The sequence below is a fragment of the Dufourea novaeangliae genome, unplaced genomic scaffold (assembly GCF_001272555.1).
Source record: "Dufourea novaeangliae isolate 0120121106 unplaced genomic scaffold, ASM127255v1 scaffold89, whole genome shotgun sequence".
Classification (NCBI taxonomy): domain Eukaryota; kingdom Metazoa; phylum Arthropoda; class Insecta; order Hymenoptera; family Halictidae; genus Dufourea; species Dufourea novaeangliae.
The window spans coordinates 3,942,843-3,965,104 of NW_015373988.1; the positions used below are offsets into that span (position 1 = coordinate 3,942,843).

Genomic DNA, 22,262 nt, shown 5'->3' on the forward strand with positions numbered 1-22,262 from the left:
AACTGATTGCTTTCCAACGTTCCAACTGTTACACGAGTTATTTAAAAAAAAGATCAACAGTGAGAAATTGATTTAGAATTGTCAGTGAAAATGTTAATAAAACACAGTAAAATATTTCATATTGAACTCAACAGATCCAATTGAACGTATACCGAGAGAATATAAACAATTTTCAATGTAAATTGCAGACGGAGAAATCATTACAATTATCCAAAATATTTACTTTTCAGTGTACAACAAAAAAGGAAATGTTAATTAAAATAATCATTTTCTCAATTCTTTTCCCTTCCTGAAAATAAAATTTATCCTCTAGAATATCAATTACAAATTTATTTCTCCCTTCTATACAATTACTAATAGATATCAAGACAGCCCATAGCAATCAGAAAATAATTCAGTGGCGTTACATTTGTACCGACTGACAGACAAATAATGAATTCAGTTACTCATTTCACTTCCTAATATAATTACAGTTTACCAAAACCCTTCTCTTAAACCCAGCACCGTAAAAACGTTAAGAAAAGCATTTCTTCTCGTCGAATTCCTGAAAAATATCGGAATTCACCGATGAAACTGCGATCGCACTAAACGCAGAAAGAAAGAAACTCAAGAACCGAGTGCAAAGAAAAATCATTTAAACAAGTTTTATGGATCGAGAGAGAGCGCACAGCATTTTTCGTGAAGCAGCTTTACGAGTTTCACTCTTTTTCCTCCGTGAGATTCTTCGAAAGCGATTGGTTACAATGTACTAATAATATCGTGTATGACTGATCGAAAAACAAGGAAGGTCACAGCTTGCGAGATTGTAACATGGTTTTGATTGAGGTGTACCTGTACCTCTTACGTGAACCATCTTGGGCAGTTCTGGCGGAGTGAATGTGGGGGGAGGATGGTGGTCGTCTGTAACAAACCACTACACATGTTAGCTACCCTAACTAATTCGCTAAAGCCTAGTTGCTACTCTATTTGCTATCACTGGCCAGTGCTATGCGTTTCAACTGTCTACAGTGAAGCCTCGTTCCAGCGCAGACCAATCGTCGAAATCTCTATCTTATCGAAGTGTTACGCTTACCGATCAATTTTTATTAATGAGACAACTACTTGTATTCAAATTATTCTTTCCAAAGTTAATTAACACTTCCATAGCAAGCTTTATAGGAGATTATATATTTAAACATTTAGCATTCCCTTCCTATAAGCTCGACACTTGGGACTGACATCGCGCTTATAGACAGTCATGGACACAACTTAACGACCGTTTGATTGAACAACCAGTGTAGCCTAGCCTAGTAAAGTGAAATAATAGGGGCTATACAGTGCTCTTCAAAATATCGATTATTCAAATAATGTAAGATTAATATATGGAAGATTAACGACCCAACGGAACCAATAGCTGTCGCAAGACCCAGATTCACGCTGGAACGGCTCTTAATCTAACAAAGTACACTATGTGAACACTACTGCGTACACGTATCACGTAGAAATCTACCGTTCGCAAGTGCTGCTCGTGGCAACGCGGACGAGTCGTAAATGAAACAAATAACGTGAAATGGTACACATGTACGTTAGAAGAATTTCTACATGCTCCTCCGCGTTGTCCAAACGTAGCCTAAAGAAACGCCCGAAATAGACACGTTTCCGTTGCACGATTTTAAAGCGCCGTGCGCAGCCAATAACGTTTGATTCATGCCGACATTCGCGAGGACAATGAACGATAATTGGCTCTGACTGGAGATGTCCACAAAATCGTGAATGATCAAGGAAAAGTATAAGAATGATATCCCAGGCTCAGAGTGTCGCCAAGGAACGTTCTTGCCTCTGTCAAAGTGCTACTTAAACATACCTAAGAGCATGCAGTGGTCACTTGTTACGATGTGGATATTTACTCGACATTGCCAGTGCACGTTATTCACGGATATATAATATATAAAACTTGTGCGACATATCGGGAGATTCGAAAGAGTGCTCGAAAAAGATCGTAGAGTTCTACCGTGTCAAAGCAGAGTTACAGAGGGGAAGTAGTATAGTCCTTGTAGCGAGAGGGGCGGGGGGGGGGGGGACACACAGGAAACATTTGCCAAGTGAATGCAGCCGTTCGTTTCGGTTTATTTTTTCGTTTGTCCGATTGGCAGGCCGGGTTTAGCTAAGTTCTAATTGTAAGAGGAAAGACAGCGCACGCCTGTGTGAAGGAGGGTCATTTTCCGCGCTTCTGTCATACGCCTATGGGGTTAGCTCTCTAGAACCTGATTTACTTTCGCCTTGGATTCTACGGTTGCTTAATGTCCTAGGACATGCAAGAGTATAATACAGTTTCTTTTTTTTCTTTTGCACCTTGATAAGGGAAAATACCGAAACGATAGATTCGAAAACATGTCGAAGCTCCGAGACACGTGTAGACGATGATATCTTGGGAAATAGGTATTCCCTCTCTATAAGGGTACACGCGTTTATATAGAGCACTGGAAACGAGTTTGCAATGTATATTGTTTGTAGTGCCTTCGCGAGCTATAGTGACTTTAGGCGTGATCCTCTTTAGTTGGTGAGTTGTGTGATACCGTTGAGGGTACAAGCCACTAAATGTATCCGCTACTTATTCAGGGCTGTACTTATTTGGTCCCATTTACTTTCTTTTATTACATATCTTACATATTTTTTGCACCCCTCAAATTTGTAGTATTTTTTTCTTTATAGGACCTAAAACTATTTAAGAGGATGACAAATGTATATTTATGTTTTGATATACGTATACCTCTGAGACTCCAACAACCACCACCCGCAAAATATAATACATTGCTGTATCTGGTCGCTTCACCTGCCATTGAAATATTTAAAGACGTGAAGGACCCAAACCCTTGCTATTTTTACGAAGTCATTATAACTCGGGAAGGCACTATAACTGGTTAAAAAATCGCAATGGTGAGAATTTGTCTAAGTCTTTCCATGTGAAACGAATTGTTTCGGGAGTAAAGGACCTTTAATTGACAGTTAGCGCGATTATAAAGAGAGAACACTCTACACCACTTCATTGTCTTTCAAATGTAATCAATATAGATGAATGTGACATGTCCAAAACTGAGATACCTTTCAATTATAATTTATTGTAATTAATAAATGAATAAATTTTATCGTTTTCAAAATCGAATAAATCTTGCTTGTCCCCGTATATATAGCAAGGTTTAAACGTTTCTAACCTGATTTTAATTTACTGGAGGAAAACGAACGGAACCTTTTTTATTTTTTCATTATTTATAGTAATACATTCCTGTAGATTATATTGTAATATAGAAAAGGTTTTCGTTCAATTTTTCTTCACTGAATCAAGATCAGGAGTATCACATAAATCATGTGTAATAATAAATCTATCGGGAGTATTAGATATATTTAAAACAAATGTGAATTATTATTTGTATACCATCATCCATAAATATTTCACAACTATTGACAAACTATAAACAAGATAATTTTCCGGCCATCTGTATGCCAAAATTAAAAATCTGAACGACAAAGAAGTAGACAACTAAAGATTGTTTCTCATTTTTGTTGCACAACGTTTTCAGACTTTCGACATGATTTTCAGAATCCCCAAAAGTTAAGGATTTTCCCTTACAAGATTACTGTCGATTCAGCGGAAGATAAAGAAAGAGTAAAACAACGAACAAAAGAAAACAGGTGTGCATTAAGGTGGAACTCTTTTTTCAGCGGTATCGATCAAAATAATACAGCGTTGCTCTGTAATTGATGATGGGCCACGTATATAACCTACATTTCGTGATCTATTATATTATGCGTATCTTCTCATTATCGCAAATCTAGCGGCAGTGTGTATGTATTATATATATTATAATGTTACGTGTATAATATATATTACACAATACGTAGATATTTTTGTTCGTTTTTGTTTAAATTTATACACCCGCTCCGTGGTAGACTTACTTGCATACGAGAAGTCTTCACCTATGTGGTAGTAGAGGGCGAAGAGAAGAAAGTTCGAACAGATAGACACATAGAAAGTTAGTTAAAAGGGTTAATTTTTCCTTGATAATTAGGTATACATAATTGGTGTGAGCGGTCCTGTGTGTAATGCGTGACCATGTATGTGTGTGTATGTGTCTGAAATTACGTACAGGGTGAATCTATGCATGTGTGTGTATGTGTCTGAAATGTACATGGTGAATTTATGCATATGTATGTGTGTGTGTATGCTAGTGATGTCACGATTACACAGGGACATGTGTGTATGTGGATCACAGGTGAATTACGATTGAACAAAAACAAAATAACTATGTGAGGCTCTGATGAGCGATGCAAGTGAAACCGTTGATTCGTCTTTGTGTTTCTCTATTTTACTTTTTTATTTTACTCACACATCGCTCTCATTGTCGACTCTCTACAAAATAACGAGAACATCGAAGTCTCGAAGAAGAGACTTCTATGCTTCGAGAAAACAAGTATATCAACAATTCAGTGCATCGGATTACTAAATATACGCGTCGTTTGGATTGGGTCGAATATTAAATTACGGAATACTTGTTAAACAGAGCCATTATTAAGATATTATTCAATTAATTTTGTTAATCATGTGTAAACAACAGGTGTTTATGCAAACATAGCATCAACTTGCCTTGTTAAGGATTTTAATAGATTCGAAAATACAAAAAAAAAATCTGAATGAAAATTTTCCGAAATTTTATAACTTGTTTTGGTGAATGTAATTTAATTTTCTTTTTTTAATTTCGAAACGGCTACTCTTCACGAAGTATTCTGTAATCCAAAGGAGATTGTCACTGCACACGTAGGTGTAAAGATGTATATGATTTGTTCACACATTCGAGACGACGAGAAAAGTAATTGAAGGTTTCTGAAGCAAGTATACCGGATCGTTGTAGAGCATCTCCGGATGTAGCCGTCGATATTGTCACAAGACGAGTAAAAAACCACGCAATAAAGTACTAGCTCTAAGATACTCTAAGAAACACGTCGAATATAATTAGGTATCGAACATCGATGCATGATCAAGTTTAAAAGACTCAAGGCAATCACATCCCGCGCGAATTCATTGTCGACGTAAATTCCAATAAAATTCACTAACAGCAATAACCATCGAAAAAAAAAAAGACACAAACCTCCAGAAAACTACATATTCAAGACGACACTGATAGAAATATATATATACGTGTGTGTAATATCTCGGTTGCAGACAGAAAAAAAAAATTGTGAAAAGAAAATGGAAAACATCAACACCAATAGGATCTCAAAACACTAATAGTATATTCTACTCTGAAATCAATTGTTATCAGTGTGGATGAAGTTACACTGACTAGCACCACAAATATAATATGTATATCTATATATGTTCTAATCTTTAATACGAAATTGAAAAACATACTTATGTTATACAAATATACTGTAAAAAATCGTTGATTGCAGTACGATGTGCTGTACTAGACAGAAATTTGAAGTTTAAATCACGAATCTGCTTCGATTGGGTACAAGTTTCAGTCACCGACAAATGAAACACTGGTAACGATTTCTATCGATTGTTATTAACTTGAACTGATACGATACACTGTGAAGATTAATTTTCCCTGATATTATTTATTTAATACTACACAGTGCCAATAGTACTGACCTATGAAATTAATTTCTGACAAAGCATTATTCTTTAATTCTACAATGACAGAAAAATGTTTTTCATTTAAAAAATGTCAACGAAGGTTTTTCTATCATAGTAACAGAATTACGTTTGTTATTCGTTTTCCTCTAACGCCTTCAAGGTGACGTTGAATTTTTATGAACAACATGTAATTTTGTACCAACATTAAGACAAAATTAACATTAGATTTAAATTTTGCGACGTACTACTTCTTTTCGTTTCTTTAGCATTTTTTCAAAAAATTATGGAAATTTCTAAAATTCTTCTCATTTGATTTTATATTATAATAAATATTTCTTACATTCGATCTGTAAAACAATGCTTGTAAATTCTGATTTAATTGTGAGGTCCTAGTGATTTGCGTGTATCAAACATTACTTCCGAAAAAGTTCATTTTCCACTGAAAATGATTTAACGCAGACACCGTTCACATTTTTTCAAATAAAACCCCCCTAAGCCCATTAAACGCAATACCATTAAAAGAAAATATCTTCGACGAAACCACAACCAGTGTATTATCTGTCGGTGACTCGAAGTGTGCCCATTTTTGTCTTCGTTTCCGTATTTTCTTGAATTTCATTTCATTAAATCAGCCCTTAACGATCCCATCCGTCTTACTTCAAATACACCTCCGAGAATCTCGAATTTTTAAGACACCGTTAGGGCCGATGCAAACAAAGAATGACAGGAAGTAACGATACCAATTCGTACGCATTTGCACACACAAACGTAATAAACGAGCAATGTGTCTCTCGAATGAAAGATGAAAGGAGAACTCTCAAGAAATGAGTATACGCGTGACCTTCAAATCGATTCACTTTATCCACGAATCAAAAGTTCTTCGAATACGAACATTGAAAAAAAAAAAACATGTTTCCAGTAACATCCAATAATATCGTGAAATTTTGTTCTCTGCAATCGAATTAAAGGTCTCATTAATACCGACGTACATCTTTACTTTGCGTCTGAATCGTCGCTAGTTCTCGTGTTCTGGGATACGGAGATAGAAACGAAAAAAAAAAAGAAGACGTAATGAAAAAAAAAAAGAAAAGAAAACGGTAACAATGTGGAATAGAATCTACACGCGGGGATACATACTTGCTCTTCCAACCATTTGAACAGCTCGCACGCCTTTCCGGAATGTGGCCACTGCCCGAAGGGAGGAGAACCAGAGCTGTTAGTTGTCATACCAAAATAATGTCAACCTAGATGCAGGAGGTGGCAACAGATGGAGAGAGGGGCTCTAATGTGTAGATCCAGTCTCGATCGACGTATCACGTGTTCCAGTAATAATTTAAAATATGTCTGGACGTGGACATAACCTCAATTTGTATGCACCTTAAAAGAAGGCTATGGGGGACGAATCACGTCAGGTGGACTATAGAAAGACAATTTTTAAACAGATCGACTTACAATACGTAAATTATTGAAATTTCGTTTTTACTGCAACGTGACGATCGACAGAGAATTTCGCTGTTAACATTGGTGGTTATTGGTTAAATGACTTCAATCTATCGTGAGGACAGAGCACACAAAGGAACATTATCCACCCCGTACGTGGCAGTTCATTGGACTCCCAGTTCGAGGTCGTTTGGTTCCCAAAAATTCATATTAATTATATACAGTATTAGTTAGGTATATCGACGTTACTGTCGTGATATATTGGTGAATGATGCGCTAAATGTGTGTAACGTGTGAGGGGAGAATGGAGTATTTTTAACCGGTATGTTCGATAAACCCTGGGCATCGATCATCATTATATCGGTACATATACTTAGAACTTCGTGAACTTCTATCGATGGCTCTTATTTCGTCAACTAGTCCAAATTCGATGCTTTTGAAGATACAAATTGTTTTGGAAGCTTTTCGTCACACATATGATTTGGCCACTCTGTAGACGCGATCAGAGAGAAAGAGCAGAAGATCGCTGTGAATTTTTCGTGTATGCTAAAACACTTTACGAGTATCGATATAGAATCTTTCCCTGATCAATCCTGATAACGAGACTGACACAAGTAGCATGTGAGTATTTAAGTCTCTCCCGTTGAGTGAAAACTCGAACAACAATTCCAGACCTCTGGCTCGAACTTTATCTAATTGTAATTACATGTTAGATGAATACACAAGTTCTACTCATCTTAGATGTTATTTCTGAATCGAAATTCCGAATGAATACGGAATGTGAGAATGTATATAGCATTACTGTATTTTGGGTTTTGGTTTAAATGGAAGTATTTGTACTTAATGTACAGTAATATAACACGAAAATGTTAAAAGTATGACAACAGGTCTCTAAGTTCAGGAAAAGGAAAATATTATTCTACAGATATTTTAAAAAAACTAATTTTCTAATTACTATACATATAGCAATAATAGAGAAATCTTGAATGTCTCTGAAACAAGTGATCTTTTCAAAGAAAGTAGTAAAGGGCGTAAAATCACAGGAATTAAAGAGCATTCTATTAAAAGTACGTATTTAATGAGATAAATATTGTTAAAGAAATTCTCAAAGGCATCAATGTCTAGGCATTAGTAACGTTATCTACTAATTATACTACAAAAAGATAATGCCTTGTTATTTCTAGTCAACGGGAAAGAAAGTAGCAATCAGTAATGGAAAATACAATTAATATGTACTATGTATGTATGTACTAATATACTGTAACTACTTACAAGAGACTCATCAATGACTATTCCAACGAACTCAAGTTCTCGTAAGATGGTTATGTCCAGACTAAGATCCCTTAATTTTTAAATAATGTATTCTATAGAAGTCGTCAGTTGAAATATCACGTTCATTGAAATTATTAGACGATTGAATTATAGATTTATAATTAGAGAATTGTCCAGATTACTTGTATAGTTACTACCAACTACAATCTGACGATCTATGGAAAGATATACAAGGTGATCATTAGTAACTCTGTATGTAACAGATTCACTAAAAAATCTTTCTCACGTTTTTTCCGTCTCATCGGAGAAAAAGTGGTAGAACTTATGCACTCACCTTTGAATTCAACTTAAAAAAAAAAAGAAAATAGTAAACTGATAATATCTGGATCCGGATAAACTGGAGAAAGGTCGGTTTATCGTTCCCTGGTGTTCCGAAAACAAGAGCTGCCTAAAAGAACAGACTCTGTAGGGTGTTCTCGCTAAACAAATCTTACGGAAAATACATTTGCAACGGTGAACCCTCCGAGCCAAATATCGCGGAAACATACCAAGCATTTCGTAAACAGTGACACGTACCTTTTTTCATAATCCGCGCGTGTGAAACGGGCCAAGATTAATTCTGTCTGTAAAAATCCTACGACGAAAAAAAACCGGGCAAAACTCTGCTAGAGCGTGTGTCAGAAAAAAAAAAGAACGTTCGTGATCCTACACCACAACCTACGAGTCCAACACGATCTCTAAGCTTGAAACGCAACGAAAATTAACACAATTCGCAGAACGTTGCATCCAAAAAACCGACGAGATCGCTTTAGTCAGGAGGAAACTCTCGAAAACCATTACACGTGAGAAAAGGAATCGGTGACACACTTCGTGTTAGGCACAACGAAACAACGTTTAATTATTGGCAAGCCTGAAACGAGCAAATCTTGTTAATTAGTGAACAAAACGTAGCAGCCATGAACGTGTAGACACAGAATATTACGATCTGAATTACGTGCTTAGCGGGAATGCGTATCTGCGAAAGCAGCGATTTCTCGTGACAATTGAAGCGAAATGATCGTTAAAACGCAACAATGTACAGCCGCGTGTACGAGAAAAACACGTTCGCCATGTTCGTCATTGTTGAATACGCGTCTGCTATAAAATTCATGCTAATCTTAAAATTTATAATTTTTACTTATTTTTAATTCCACGTGTTCGACAGAAACTATTGACTATTACCACTATTCGATAGAACTTTGTTCAGTCGTGACTCATATATTTGTATCACCCTATTTATTTTTTTAATTCACCAAAACAAATGGCTAAACCTTTCCTTTCGACAGGATTTGGTAATTCAGTGTGTCATTTTTATATAATTTTAATAATACTTTCGGATACTAATCTTTAATACTAATTTTTCTAAATAAACAAACAGAGATAATAAGGACTGGAGACACAGAACATCTGTGCTTCACTGACAACAAAGAAAATTCTTTCCCGTAGGCGTAGGGTTCGGTTACTGGTATCAGAAACGGTAAGGGGTGATTCTACACGTTAAAAGAAAACGAAAATCAAGAATAACAAAATTCTGTTGGAGGCTTCATTTTCAAGTTATTAATAGTTAAAGATTTGGGCCAGAAACGCCTGAAACGCCTGAAACGCCTAAAACGCCTAGAACACGACAGTGCCGGCACGCAAGTATAAGAAAAAATACACCTTTACCTCGTAGCCACAAAAGTGATGTATAACGTGTGCAGTCGAATTGGGGCTATCTTCTTACGACACTTAATAAAAAACACACGCGAATAGTTATGCAAGTATAATTTCGAATCCACGAGCACTATTATAATAAATTAAGCTAAAACTAATTATTATAAATTAAACTCAAATTCACTATAATAAATTAAACTAATAATGTAAGAAAAATCGAGACCACTTTGCGCCGACTAGATGTGTTCACGTTAATGGTTGGTATCGAACTGAGGAAACGTTACTTGAATTGCACGCAAAGGACAAAAAACTAATAAAGACATGTAAACAGTGAGTGGATATATTACTACCTGTACTTCGACAGGGTCGCCAACGGTCGTGAATGGCCTGCAGAGGTTGGAATTTTACCAAGGAAAAGGTACTTATCACATGTTTGGCTAAGAAGTCATGGCGTTTTTTTTTTAAGGAATACCAGTGTACGCGTCGTAATTGTCGTGTCCTACGCATACCGTTTGTGTCCAGATTGTCTGGTTTTAAACGTTTCTGACCCCAGCTTTAATTGTTAATAATTTGAAATCGAAGCTTCATACACAATTTCGTTATTCCTCATTTTTGTTTTATTTTTACTCGTAGAATTGCCCTTTAACCTTTAGAGAACGGAAAGTCCATTCTTAGAATCCAGAGGGTTCGTTTAATTTGCATAGTACTTATAGCACTATAACAAACATATAAAAATTCTAACTCGAAAATATAAAAAGTCATAAAAAAACCTGCCCGTTATCTAATGGTTAAAGTTCCTGACACCAGTAATGGAATATTATAAAATCATACTCGGCCTGTGAATAGTAGGATTTTGTAAGGCAAACGTTTCACTTTCATTCTTATCTAAGCAATTAATTACGCAACTGTTAAAAAAAGTACATACAAAAATAAAGAAAAACATTGTAAATATATAAATTTCAAGATCAGGATGAATTTGGCGATGTTTTGCATTTAAAAAATGTCATCTTGTTTAGATGAATATATTCGCCAATGACAATTATGACAAACAATTTCTTGAGTTCCAAGAATATTCGTACCCTATGAGCTTTTGATTCGGACGAGTCGTAGAATAAAGAATGTTTGAAACTTTTAGTTTATAATACCAAAATATAACAGTAAGCATTTGATATGTTATACGATTAGTGTTTAAATACTATACTGTACTTTTATATTCAATATATAAACGTTACTTTTAGGAAGCTCTGTATCAATGGTTAAGAAAAACTGTCTGGAATTCTTCGAAGAAAATTTAATTAATTTCTTTCCATATTTGTAAAAGTGGATTTATATCATTTTGTCTTTGTAATAAATCCTGATGATTTATCTCTTGCATTTAGGTTTCTAATTTTCTCTTCAATTTTTTAACTTTACACGTTTATTTCTTAAATCTTTTGGTTAATACTTATGGTAATATCGTCTTTTCTTTTATATTTTCACTGAATGTTTGCCATTTGAACATTTGTTATTTTCACAAAATTTATCAATAATTAATTTCATTCTATATTGAAACATGTATGGCTGCTTATTTAAATATTCCGAATTAAGTTTACGTTCTTAATAATATGACTCCTTGAATTCTACTCTAAACATTGTGTCACCTAATTTTCTTAATTTATATTTCATTTTAAATGTTACAGCTTGTTTAACCGAGTCCCTTTAGACACATTCGACATTTCTCCAAATACAATTCTCACCCAAACATATATACCTACTTCACACTTTTTCCAATCCCGGTACTTCCGTAAGCTACACGCGATTCGAAGTCAAAAGTTAATAAGATACGAATATTTTCTTGTCACGCATTCGAAGACGTCTAACGTGTCGCGTCTGATTAACGAACCCGACCGTACTGCTTTGTCAGGGAACAATGCTCGCCAAATTTCAGCTCTAGCGTAAAGCCCAACGAGAACAATACGAATTTAACACAATGTCAAAGAGCAAAAAGTTCAAAGGTACTGTGAACTGAGTGCATGTGTACATGGAATATAAATACCGTACTTCGATCTGCATTTTTGTTTTTGCACCACTTATATTACCTTACCTCATTCAATGTCAAACGAACGAAGCTCTGTCTGAGTCAACTGTACTGTTTTACGAACATGATTAACAGCAGATACAATATAGTTTGGCCGATCGAGACTCTGAGATCACGTCACTCTTGCGCAAGAAGTGACATAACCTATTCCGTGAGACCTTCAGGCTTCCACTTTACTAAATTATAGCGAATAATGGCAGCTAATACTAAAGTAAAAACTCATCCAACTTGAGCTATATCTCGTTTATCCAATCCCTTTTTCTTAAAAGTTCACCTTTACGAAAATTTTCTATTAATCCCAGACTCGATCAGTGAAACTATATGTATCTGATCCTTACACTTTGACTCAAACAAAGACAGAGAGAGAACTTGTCAGAACAATAAACGTTTATAACCACTACAATTCGACTTTTATAGATTTATGGTAAGTGTAAAACTTTTTAAACACGGTAATACGTAAATATTATTAATTATCAGCGGAGCGAATTTACAGTTTGAACCGAGTAAATATCATTTGTTTCGTCTGTTTTGGAATATTGGAAGATAGATACGTAAAAGTAGGGATTTTGTAATCAACGTTCAGAATCGTTTCCGTATTAAAAAAGAAAATTATTGTAGATTATTCTGACAAGATTCCAGAAGTAACTCGATGAAAGGATGTATGCAGTGTGGGATCGACTGGAACGAAAGGAAGGTGTAAAAACGCGTACCGTCGAGGTAACTGCTGTAGGCAGTGTTTCCTTTCACCATGCCAGTCTGCATCATCATCATCCCGACATCTGTAAACATCGAGCGGTCGGCCCGGACACACGTTTGTAAATAAATACATGGAGAGGTTCCATCAAAATAGCTGGCAATTGGGCAGGTTAAGGGGGGTTAGGGGTTTGTGGTGGGGTGGGGGCGGCGCTTATATGCAGAGATAAGGTAAAAAAACATTGCAAACGATGGAATCAATCTCGTTTGCAATCGTAAGAAATTCAATTATACATGAACTTTTTCACTCTGTAATGTATTTGGCAGAAAAAAAATGAAACAAACACATTAAGAAAGAAACGCTTGAAAGTTTCACAGATTTTCAGACAAACCCGTACAGTGTCTGTAACAATGATTCGCAAAAATGGAATTTGAATAAGTAACATTTATATACAGTTAGTCTTCCTCCGTTAATAATAATATAAGCTATGTATTAACAATGAAATCTCCGATGTATTCATCTATATTTCGATTAGCCACATTCACCCTAGAAGCCTAGAAGTAAAGCTGGAATTCGTTAGTTACAACGCAAATCGTCCCCCACACGGCCAATATAAGACACCAGGGATTTCAGGCTTTCATCGCGGCATCATACAATTCTTATTGTTCAGGCTTTCAGGGGTGTAGGACGTGTCCTTGTGGAATTATTTTCCCAACGTTTAGCAAGCCTTGCAGCTAGGCTTTATTAGGGAATCGAAAGACACACTGATGCTAGGCTTTCTTAGGGTGTCGAAAGTCACCCTAATCTAGTTTGCTGCGATTGTTGCAAAACATTAGGAAAATAATTCCACAAGGCCACGTCTTACACCCTCGAAAGCCTCAAAAGTTGAGAACTCTACAATATAAGACACATTAAAAAATGACCGTGTAAACACACCCAAGCATGATCGTGATCAGCTTACGTACCGTCGAATTCCCCTTAAAATCCTAAAGCAAGTCGCGTGATCAACTAAATCTCCGGACACGTTCACCACGATCCAGTGACGAGAACGAAAGGATACTTCGTCGGAAGCGTTGACTGCCCAGGGTTTAAGATTATTCGTGATGGACATCGTATTCCCCGTAAGGAGGCTAGTTGATCTCGATGATATCGGAGAGGGGTGGAAGGTGAACCGTGTGCATGGGTGTGTAAAGGCGCGTCCGTTTCACTAGAGGTTGTTCGATCATTTTTACCCCCGTGGATGAACGTCAATAGTGTTGCTGCTCTTACCATAGAAGGTGTTTCTCGGATCGGGTACAAGTATCACGGAATACGGAGCACGGTTTTTTTTATTGGAATACAGAGATAGATAGATAGATAGACAGAGAGATAGCGGAGGGGGCGCAATCGAAGAGATATATTCGCAATCAATCGGGCCCTTGTGGACCGGTGGAAGTCTCATCAATAACAGCTGGCACGCTGAGAGTTCTCACGCGATTCGAAGAAAGAGTATTTCGGTTAGACAGCCACAGAAACTGGTGAGAGAAATAGAGCAAGAAATACAGAGAGAGAGAGAGAGAGAGAGAGAGAGAGAGAGAGAGAGAGAGAGAGACAGAGAGAGAGAAACAGATAGACAGAAAGAGAAAAAGAAAGAGAGGTTCGTACGAAGCTGTCATGCCATTTAGGCATAGTAATACCCGGAATTGGGATCTAATCATGCATGCAAGACGAGCGAGAAGGGCACACGCTAGAGTGCAGGCTAATTTCGGTTGATTGGCCAGGTGGACATGCGCCAACTGACTGAACTATTTAAGGATTTATTACATGTCACGTGTCATGTATCAATGGTAATTTCATTTTTCACGTCACTCGATTTTTCTAGTGTATTCTATACCAATGACCACCACACGCTGTTCGCTTGGCCTTGAACGATATCTCGAGAGAGAGATAGAGAGAGAGTACGATGGACCCATCTATGAGAGCTAACTTTCGGTGACGGCTAGATCGAGTAGAGAGACGTTTTACGGCCGATCGTTTCGAGAATAAAAAAATTCTTTTTTCGGACGTGTCACCACTGTCACACGCAAAACCGATCGTCGGATGCACCGAAGATCGTGAAAAACGAATAATACCCAGAGGTTCCGATGGCAATCGCAATCGAACCAATGTTGACTTTTCAATGAGAAAAATGAATGGTGCCATATGTATATATGTATATAATCTGATCGCCATTTATCGTGATAACGCAATGATCGTTGGTCACTGCTTACTGGCGCGGGGTAATGCAAGATAATGGTTTTAAAAATCGAGGCATATGTACACATAAGTAAGAAACAGATAGAGATAGAAATATGCAAAGAGGCAGAGAAAGATAGATATATATATATATAGAGGTAGATTAAAGGGCGAGAGAAAGACGGGAATAAAATGGATGGGAGCAAAGAAAGAAACTGATTGAGGGAAACTTTTGGAATAAAAAATCAACGGGGAGAAAGGCAGGAGAGATTGTTTGGTGCTTGATGGACATAAAAAGGAGGAGAGGGGGTCAAATTCAATAGAAACAGGTGAATAGAGTAAAGGATAGTAAAAGACTAAGCGAACGAGTGAGAGACGTTACCTAAGTCCCGGCCCCAAGAGCGCTGCTGCTGCCCCACTAGATCACAATATATCACAAGAGGATGGTCATAACCATGTCACTTCGTTAATTGTCGCAATAATTACTGCTACGGCTTTCCCGTAGCACATATAGGACATAGAAACAAGAAAGAGGACATTGGGGGTAAGGGGACGTGAAGGGGCCAAAGGAGTTCATCGATAAATATAGAGCTCCTTGTGTGTCATTTCGCCTGATCTTAAAACGTAAGTCTATGGTAAGTCGTTAACTGTTCTGCGAGTCACACTGTAATAAATAATTGATCTTGAGAGGGGGGATTAATCGAATCCGCGTGTGATTCGCAACACCTTCGATACATCTAGCGTGCTCTATGTACACAGATATATCGTTAACCGTTGTGTAGATATGTATATATTAAGTAATATATTATCGTATCACCGACAGATTTTGAAGGTCGATTAGTCAAGAGATTAAACAGCATGGAACTGAATAAGAATAGAAAGAAATTGTTAAGGGATGTCACTAGACTAGAAAAACTTACAATTTTTGCACTTGCATTTCTTGATCAGAGTTTCGTCTTTAATATCCTCGTGGCATGCTTTGCAATAGAACCACGCCCTGAAAATATACAATGGACGATTATTTGCGAGTGTTTATGCGAGAAACGAATAATACGTAAACAGATGAATTAAATAGTGATCAGAAAAATTGATACTAGAAGACACAGGATAAAGCTGGAAGGGTGGTACTAACGGGCCGAAAGAGTTCCTTTGTGTAAAAATACGTAAAAAAAAAGTGTAGAATGAAATTTTATCAGCTGAGGATTAGTTTTAAAGATTATCAAATTTATCTAACCGTTAAAAAATTTGGAAACAGTTAAATAAAATCTTGAAAATTCAAGATCTAAATTTTTCAGGATAATCCCCACTTTGATAACGAATATTTTCTATTATTAATTCGAGGCTTTGCTCTGAGTCAAAAATAACAATTATTAATTCTTTATATTGCCAAGTATACTAATAGCAAAGTTGTTTTGAAATATTCATCACTTTTGCAAAATTTATTTGATCTATAGGCTTCTGACGATCATCAGTGCCTGCGGTAAGTAGAACAAGCGCGTAATAGTCAGACAGTCCGCCAATTTCACAGATATGGATACTCAATTTTGCGAAAAACGAGGATTCGTATCCAAACATTTCATTCTCTATTTCCCATTATTTTTTGCACAAGGAATCAGTCCATACTGCGTAGTTCTATTATTTTGATGATATGTATCGCCCAAAGTACTTGAATCTAATTTTATGAATTTGCAACAATTGTGAAAATGCAGCGAATAACTAAATCAATAACCTTACTAATGTTTCGAAAATATCTTTTATTTCATCTTTTTTTTTTGTAAATTGGGTTACTAGAATCTGAATTTGCATAAATATCTACGATCTAGTAATGTCACTTCACTGCTTTGAGTGTTCGTGAAAATAAATTATTGGAGCGAAACATGCTACATAATGTCGATATCGAGTTTCGGGAAAAGAAAGACTTACATACAGTGTGTACGTACCATAAGTATGAACTATCTTATAAATACAATAAAGTATTGTTAAATAAAATTACGAAATGTTGCAAACAACTTTAATATTTTATGACAAACGTGTTTACTTGGACTAGAGTAGTTCTTTGTAATAAAACAAAGGAATTTGTTATATTCGCAAGTTAAACTATGTCCAGTGTTTTTTTTTTGTTAATTATATGATATAATATTGTATTCTCACCGCTTCACTTCGTCAGCAGATTGAGCAATGAAGAATCCCTGAGTATTTGCAACGATCTTGGCACCACGTGGATTGATCGAGATCTTACTGTCGCAGCCTCCTTCGCCCTTTATCTCGATCGCCAGGAGCAATAACTTCAACTTTGTGAAGCACAACCTAGGACGAAGTTTTGCATAATATTCGATGCTTTTTAAAACGGTACTCACGAATAAAAACATCGTTACTTACATCCACGAATGCAAAACATTTATTCGAAAGAGTATTATTGTACGTGTGCAAGCAAGTGCTTGGCGAGAATATCAAAGGACAATTTTGTAACGATAGTTCTGATTTCAAAAGCGTGTAGAATACAAATTTCATCGATTTAATAATCGGTCAAAAATCATTAGAATTTATCATGTAAACTATATCAATTGATTAGATTATCATTAAGTTATATACGAATGACACAATCTACATTGTACAAGACAGTTTGTGATATGGTATTGATTAAACCAAAGTAAGGATACTAATTATTTCTACGGTGTAAAAGTTTCTACCATGAATTACAATACACATATAAATTTATTAAAAGATGAATTTGCGATTCATGCTTCTCTGTCTGATTCGACAACATTTGAAAAGAACAATTATACATACTGCAAAATTGTCACGATCGTTAATAACACACGAAGCTATCCTTTATATATCGGGTGATTTTATTAGTATGGTAGAAAATAAGTGAACAATCACCATTCATTATTTTGAGAAATACGATCCATGGATCGTTTCAGCCATGGTTCGAATGTCGTGGATCGATTTAGCCATGACCGAGCTTCGAATGAGTCGATAATACTCAAATATTCATGTCACTTCAAATCTTAAACGAATCAAACAGAATATTACATACTTAAAGCGTGCGTAACACCAAAGACAGCACAACACATTCCGTTTACAATCTTTCATTCCTAACAGCTCCCATCAAAGCCACGTAAGCAAGGCTCAAGAGTTTTCATTTTAATTCTAATTTACTAGAAAAGAATAATGGCTAAAACTACTCCAATCTTCTGTCACTGTGCAGTATTATCATCTACTAATTGCATAAACATATGAAAGTACTTTCTATATGTTCACAAAAATTTTTATTTTCAACCCTCTGTAAGCAAACTGGGTCCTTCATGTACCAGGCCAACTCTTTTACTGTTTTAGCCTTTCTGAGATACTCATCAAAATTCCTACTACATTATATAATCGTTTGTTGAGTCGAATGTTTAAAACATTTTTCAATAAAAATAAAAATTTGAAGAATTGAATCTTGAGCCTTACTACGATCGACTGGACCTTCCGATGCGTATTAACAGAAACAACAATTAAATGAGCATGCAAAGCAAGCAATTTGTGGATGTGGTGAAGCGGGAATGTTCGCATAATAGATTCTATTAATTGTCTAGTAACTAGACAACAGCATGCGAAGACTGGCGAGAAATCTGGTGCGGTTCTAAGGCTAACGCTAATCCTACACTAGTCCCCAGAGTTCGAGGAACGGACCGACACATACGGAAATGTTCTTGTCGTTCTTAAACGGGACGCGTCTAACAGGCAATCGTGTGATTTTATATGAATAGCAAAGAGGACTAATTACTGCGAGAAAGGTTTCTTTTTTTTGGTAATAGTTGATGTGGATCGTGTGTGTGTTCTCTCCACGCACACACGCAAAACCAAATCGTGGGCCACTAATCGAACGTGTTCGAAAATCAACAGATAAAATGGACGAAATGATCTACCTTCCTACGGGTACGCAAATAATAGCAGTGCTGGGTAAATGAAGATTTTGAAATATATATATATATAAACGCGGTGCGCTCGCATAATGTAAGACTGAAGAAAGTATGCAGCTTCCGCCAATCTGGTGCACGTTTCAAGAGAACGTCTCGAGTCACCAGATATTTGCGGAGAACGTGTTTAATTTTCTGCTGTGAGACTGCAAGATGAAACGATCCGCTGAGAGGGATCAGTCTGGAAAATCGATCGAATTCGTAATATACTCATCCAATGTGATTGTTTTATATAATATAATATCGCAATGTTATATCTAAATTTAGTCATATGTTTACCGTATACGTAATTCAACGAGTAATTATTCTCTTGAATTTACAGTGGTGCTCAAAAGAAAGTTCAATATTTGATTAATGGAAAATATTGTGTGTCACATATTTCTAATAACCATTTTTTTAGTGCAATATTTGTGGAGCACGAAAATTAATTCCGATTTTGTTTTATTGTAATAAAATGTAAAAATAATAAACATATAATGATCATCTTTGGTATATGTATATCTGTATTAATATAAAGTATAGGATAAAATTATTATACATATAACAGCGTAATAATTCTTTGCGGATTAATTTCTTTGGCATTTTCTGTATTAATTAACGAAAAGTATGAACTTCCTAGAGTGTTACCTTATTAAATAATAATAATCTTAATATATGCATACCCTTCGTTAATTAATGCAGGAAATACTAAAACAGAATTTATCTTCAAAGTATTAGTACGTTGAAGATGTTATAATTTGCAAAATGCAACAACAGATAATTACAATTGGAAGAAGTATTCGAGTATAACTATTCTTATTTTTTGTTGAGTTAATTTGTTACATTCATTCTTTGCATATGTAAATACAACATTTTCAATTTTACATGCACTTTACATTCTGTTGAATATTGTAGAATATACATATGTATTTGTACAATGTATAAATATACTTTTGCTGTATTAAATTATACATTATGTATACATTATCATGTACGAACTGTTAAACCTCTTTTTGACTACCACTGTATATACTTGTACAATCGTTGAATCGTTAGTAAAAAATTATTATTTTTATGCAGTGACTATTTTCGCTTATTGTACGCGAAATAAATATATGTATTAAACAGTACCATATGGTTGCAGAATTATTTTTTTGTATATTAAAAATAGTCATTAAAAATGAACAGAATTTGATAATGCCCAGCATTGACAAATAGTAGTGCATGCAATAATTACGGTGCAAAAAAATAGGTCAAAGAGGGCATCTATAATAAAATAGCAAAACAGACGTCTCTAAGGACTTCAAAAACGATCATTCGATTTTGTTTAGTGTCTTTAATAGATTGACCTATCGAAAAAGATTGAATTCTTTCAACCTGATACTTTAAATATAGAATATTTTTAAATACGTAAACAGATTATAATATTTAATGTGAAACAAAAAGTTAAAATTGTTAGATACGTAAATTACTAAATATCATGTAAAATATACGTGAATATCTACCAAAGTGGAGAATATCACATTTATATGTAATTATTATTTATCGTTGAACATATACTAGTACGTATTAAGTACCCATTAAACTATATCTATCATCGAATTTATGAAAACGGCGTTTAATTATGGCGTATTCTTGACGCACGATTAACAAACTCATCTCCGACCAATTACCATAACCGATTTAAATTTCACATTTATCATTAAAATTTCATATACTTCGTTTAATAAAGAGCAGCAGGCATGCGTGTACAACGAACACTTTTTGTCGAGGAAAAGTTAGAACGTTACACTGTTAAAACATTTCACAATGACAAAGGACAAAAACGGATAGGAAATTCATATCCCGCGTATCAACCACGTATTTGTTAAAAAAAAAGTGTATAACACGCAAAATTGCATTTATGCCTGTTGACAAAATTTCATCCTCAAAATTGATCCTCGTGCTGTATAATATGATGCCGTAAAGACGTCAGTACAAAAATACATGACACGTTCTTATGGGAGGCATGCAGATTTCATTGAAGAAAACACTTTCGAGTCATTAGATTCAAATACGGACGATGTAATATAAATTTGTTGTCTACTTAGAATGTTTACTGTAACTAAAAAGTACACTGCCAAAATGCTTTATAATTGGGGAAAAAAAAGTAACGAAGAGAAATTTCTTCCTATGAAATCTAGTGTAATAAAAATATTGTTTAAGTTAAAATGTTTAATTACCTACTCGTATATTTCTATTAGATATCTTTTTTACAATTTCGTAGAGTTTGTTTTCCATTTTTCAATAATCTATACAAGATTTCTAGAATCGAATAACAAATATACTGTTGCTGTATAAAAATTCCAAGATCAAGAAACTCAAAATGGATACAATAATTTGGTGCGATGTATGTATGTAGTACCTGAAAAATCACTAACTAAAATGTTTCCAGACTCAAAATTACTTTTTCCAGTGCTCTTTGTCTCCTCAAACGCGTAATTTTGCTAAAACACTTGAATTCAACAAAACTAAATAGCTTATTTTTTTCTCATTTTCGTGACTCGTGTTTGCTCTCGTAAAGTGTTCTCAATCGTTCAAACAGATTTAATATGTAGTTCAGTCTAATTCATGCCGTACGCCGTGAAATCTGCATTCGTCCCACGACAACTACTTCTATGTAGCGTAAAAATATTGGTACATAACCGAGCAAGATCGTACGAAAAAAAGCGAATAATTCGTTAAGAAGTTTGAAAACAAACGTTACTAGTTAAAACGTCGTACGTGTGTATGTGTGTGTATGAAAAAGTTCCAAAAGTACATTCAAAATACCAACGTACCAAGGTACCAAAATAAAAGGAAAACAAAAAACAACGGGAACGTAAAAAAAAAACAAAGAAAAACAAACTACGCTAACTAATAATAGATTCTGGTTGAAGAAGGAAAACGTTCAATAGGAGAGAAAATGAAAAAAAAATAACTGAGGTGAAGGGTGACATTCGTATCCAGGTACGAGTGTATGTACACGCCTCACAACGATATCAGAAATACATTAAAAATGTATGTGTGTGTGTGTGTGTGTTCGAGTCCCAGAATGAAGGTACATATGTACACAGCAGTAGATAAAATATCTCGCGCTGTCAAGTGTCTCTCGAGTGTGAGTCGTGTAACGTGTTCTGTCCCCAAGTCTAATGTGTCAATAATCGATACTTATGCACGCATATGTGTGTACTGGCCATTCACTTAAAAGATGGACCCCACTATAATAAGTCTTGACACTTTGGACGATGTACGTTCCATTCATCCATTCTGCGTCAGACGTCAATATGCTGCAAT

The 22,262-nt window shown here is 35.4% G+C and overlaps 1 protein-coding gene across 7 annotated transcripts in view; it reads right to left on the bottom strand.

The window, feature by feature from the left end:
- The window catches only part of LOC107187604 (calcium-activated potassium channel slowpoke), a 135,257-nt gene that overhangs the window by 18,158 nt on the left and 94,837 nt on the right, over positions 1 to 22,262 (bottom strand). For all 7 annotated transcript variants that reach the window (XM_015575731.1, XM_015575734.1, XM_015575732.1 and 4 more), the window contains 2 exons: positions 17,155 to 17,310; positions 15,924 to 16,000 (listed from right to left, as the gene is read on the bottom strand). In XM_015575731.1, the coding sequence (XP_015431217.1) occupies positions 15,924 to 16,000; positions 17,155 to 17,310 (233 nt within the window). The remainder of the gene's footprint in view (positions 1 to 15,923; positions 16,001 to 17,154; positions 17,311 to 22,262) is intronic.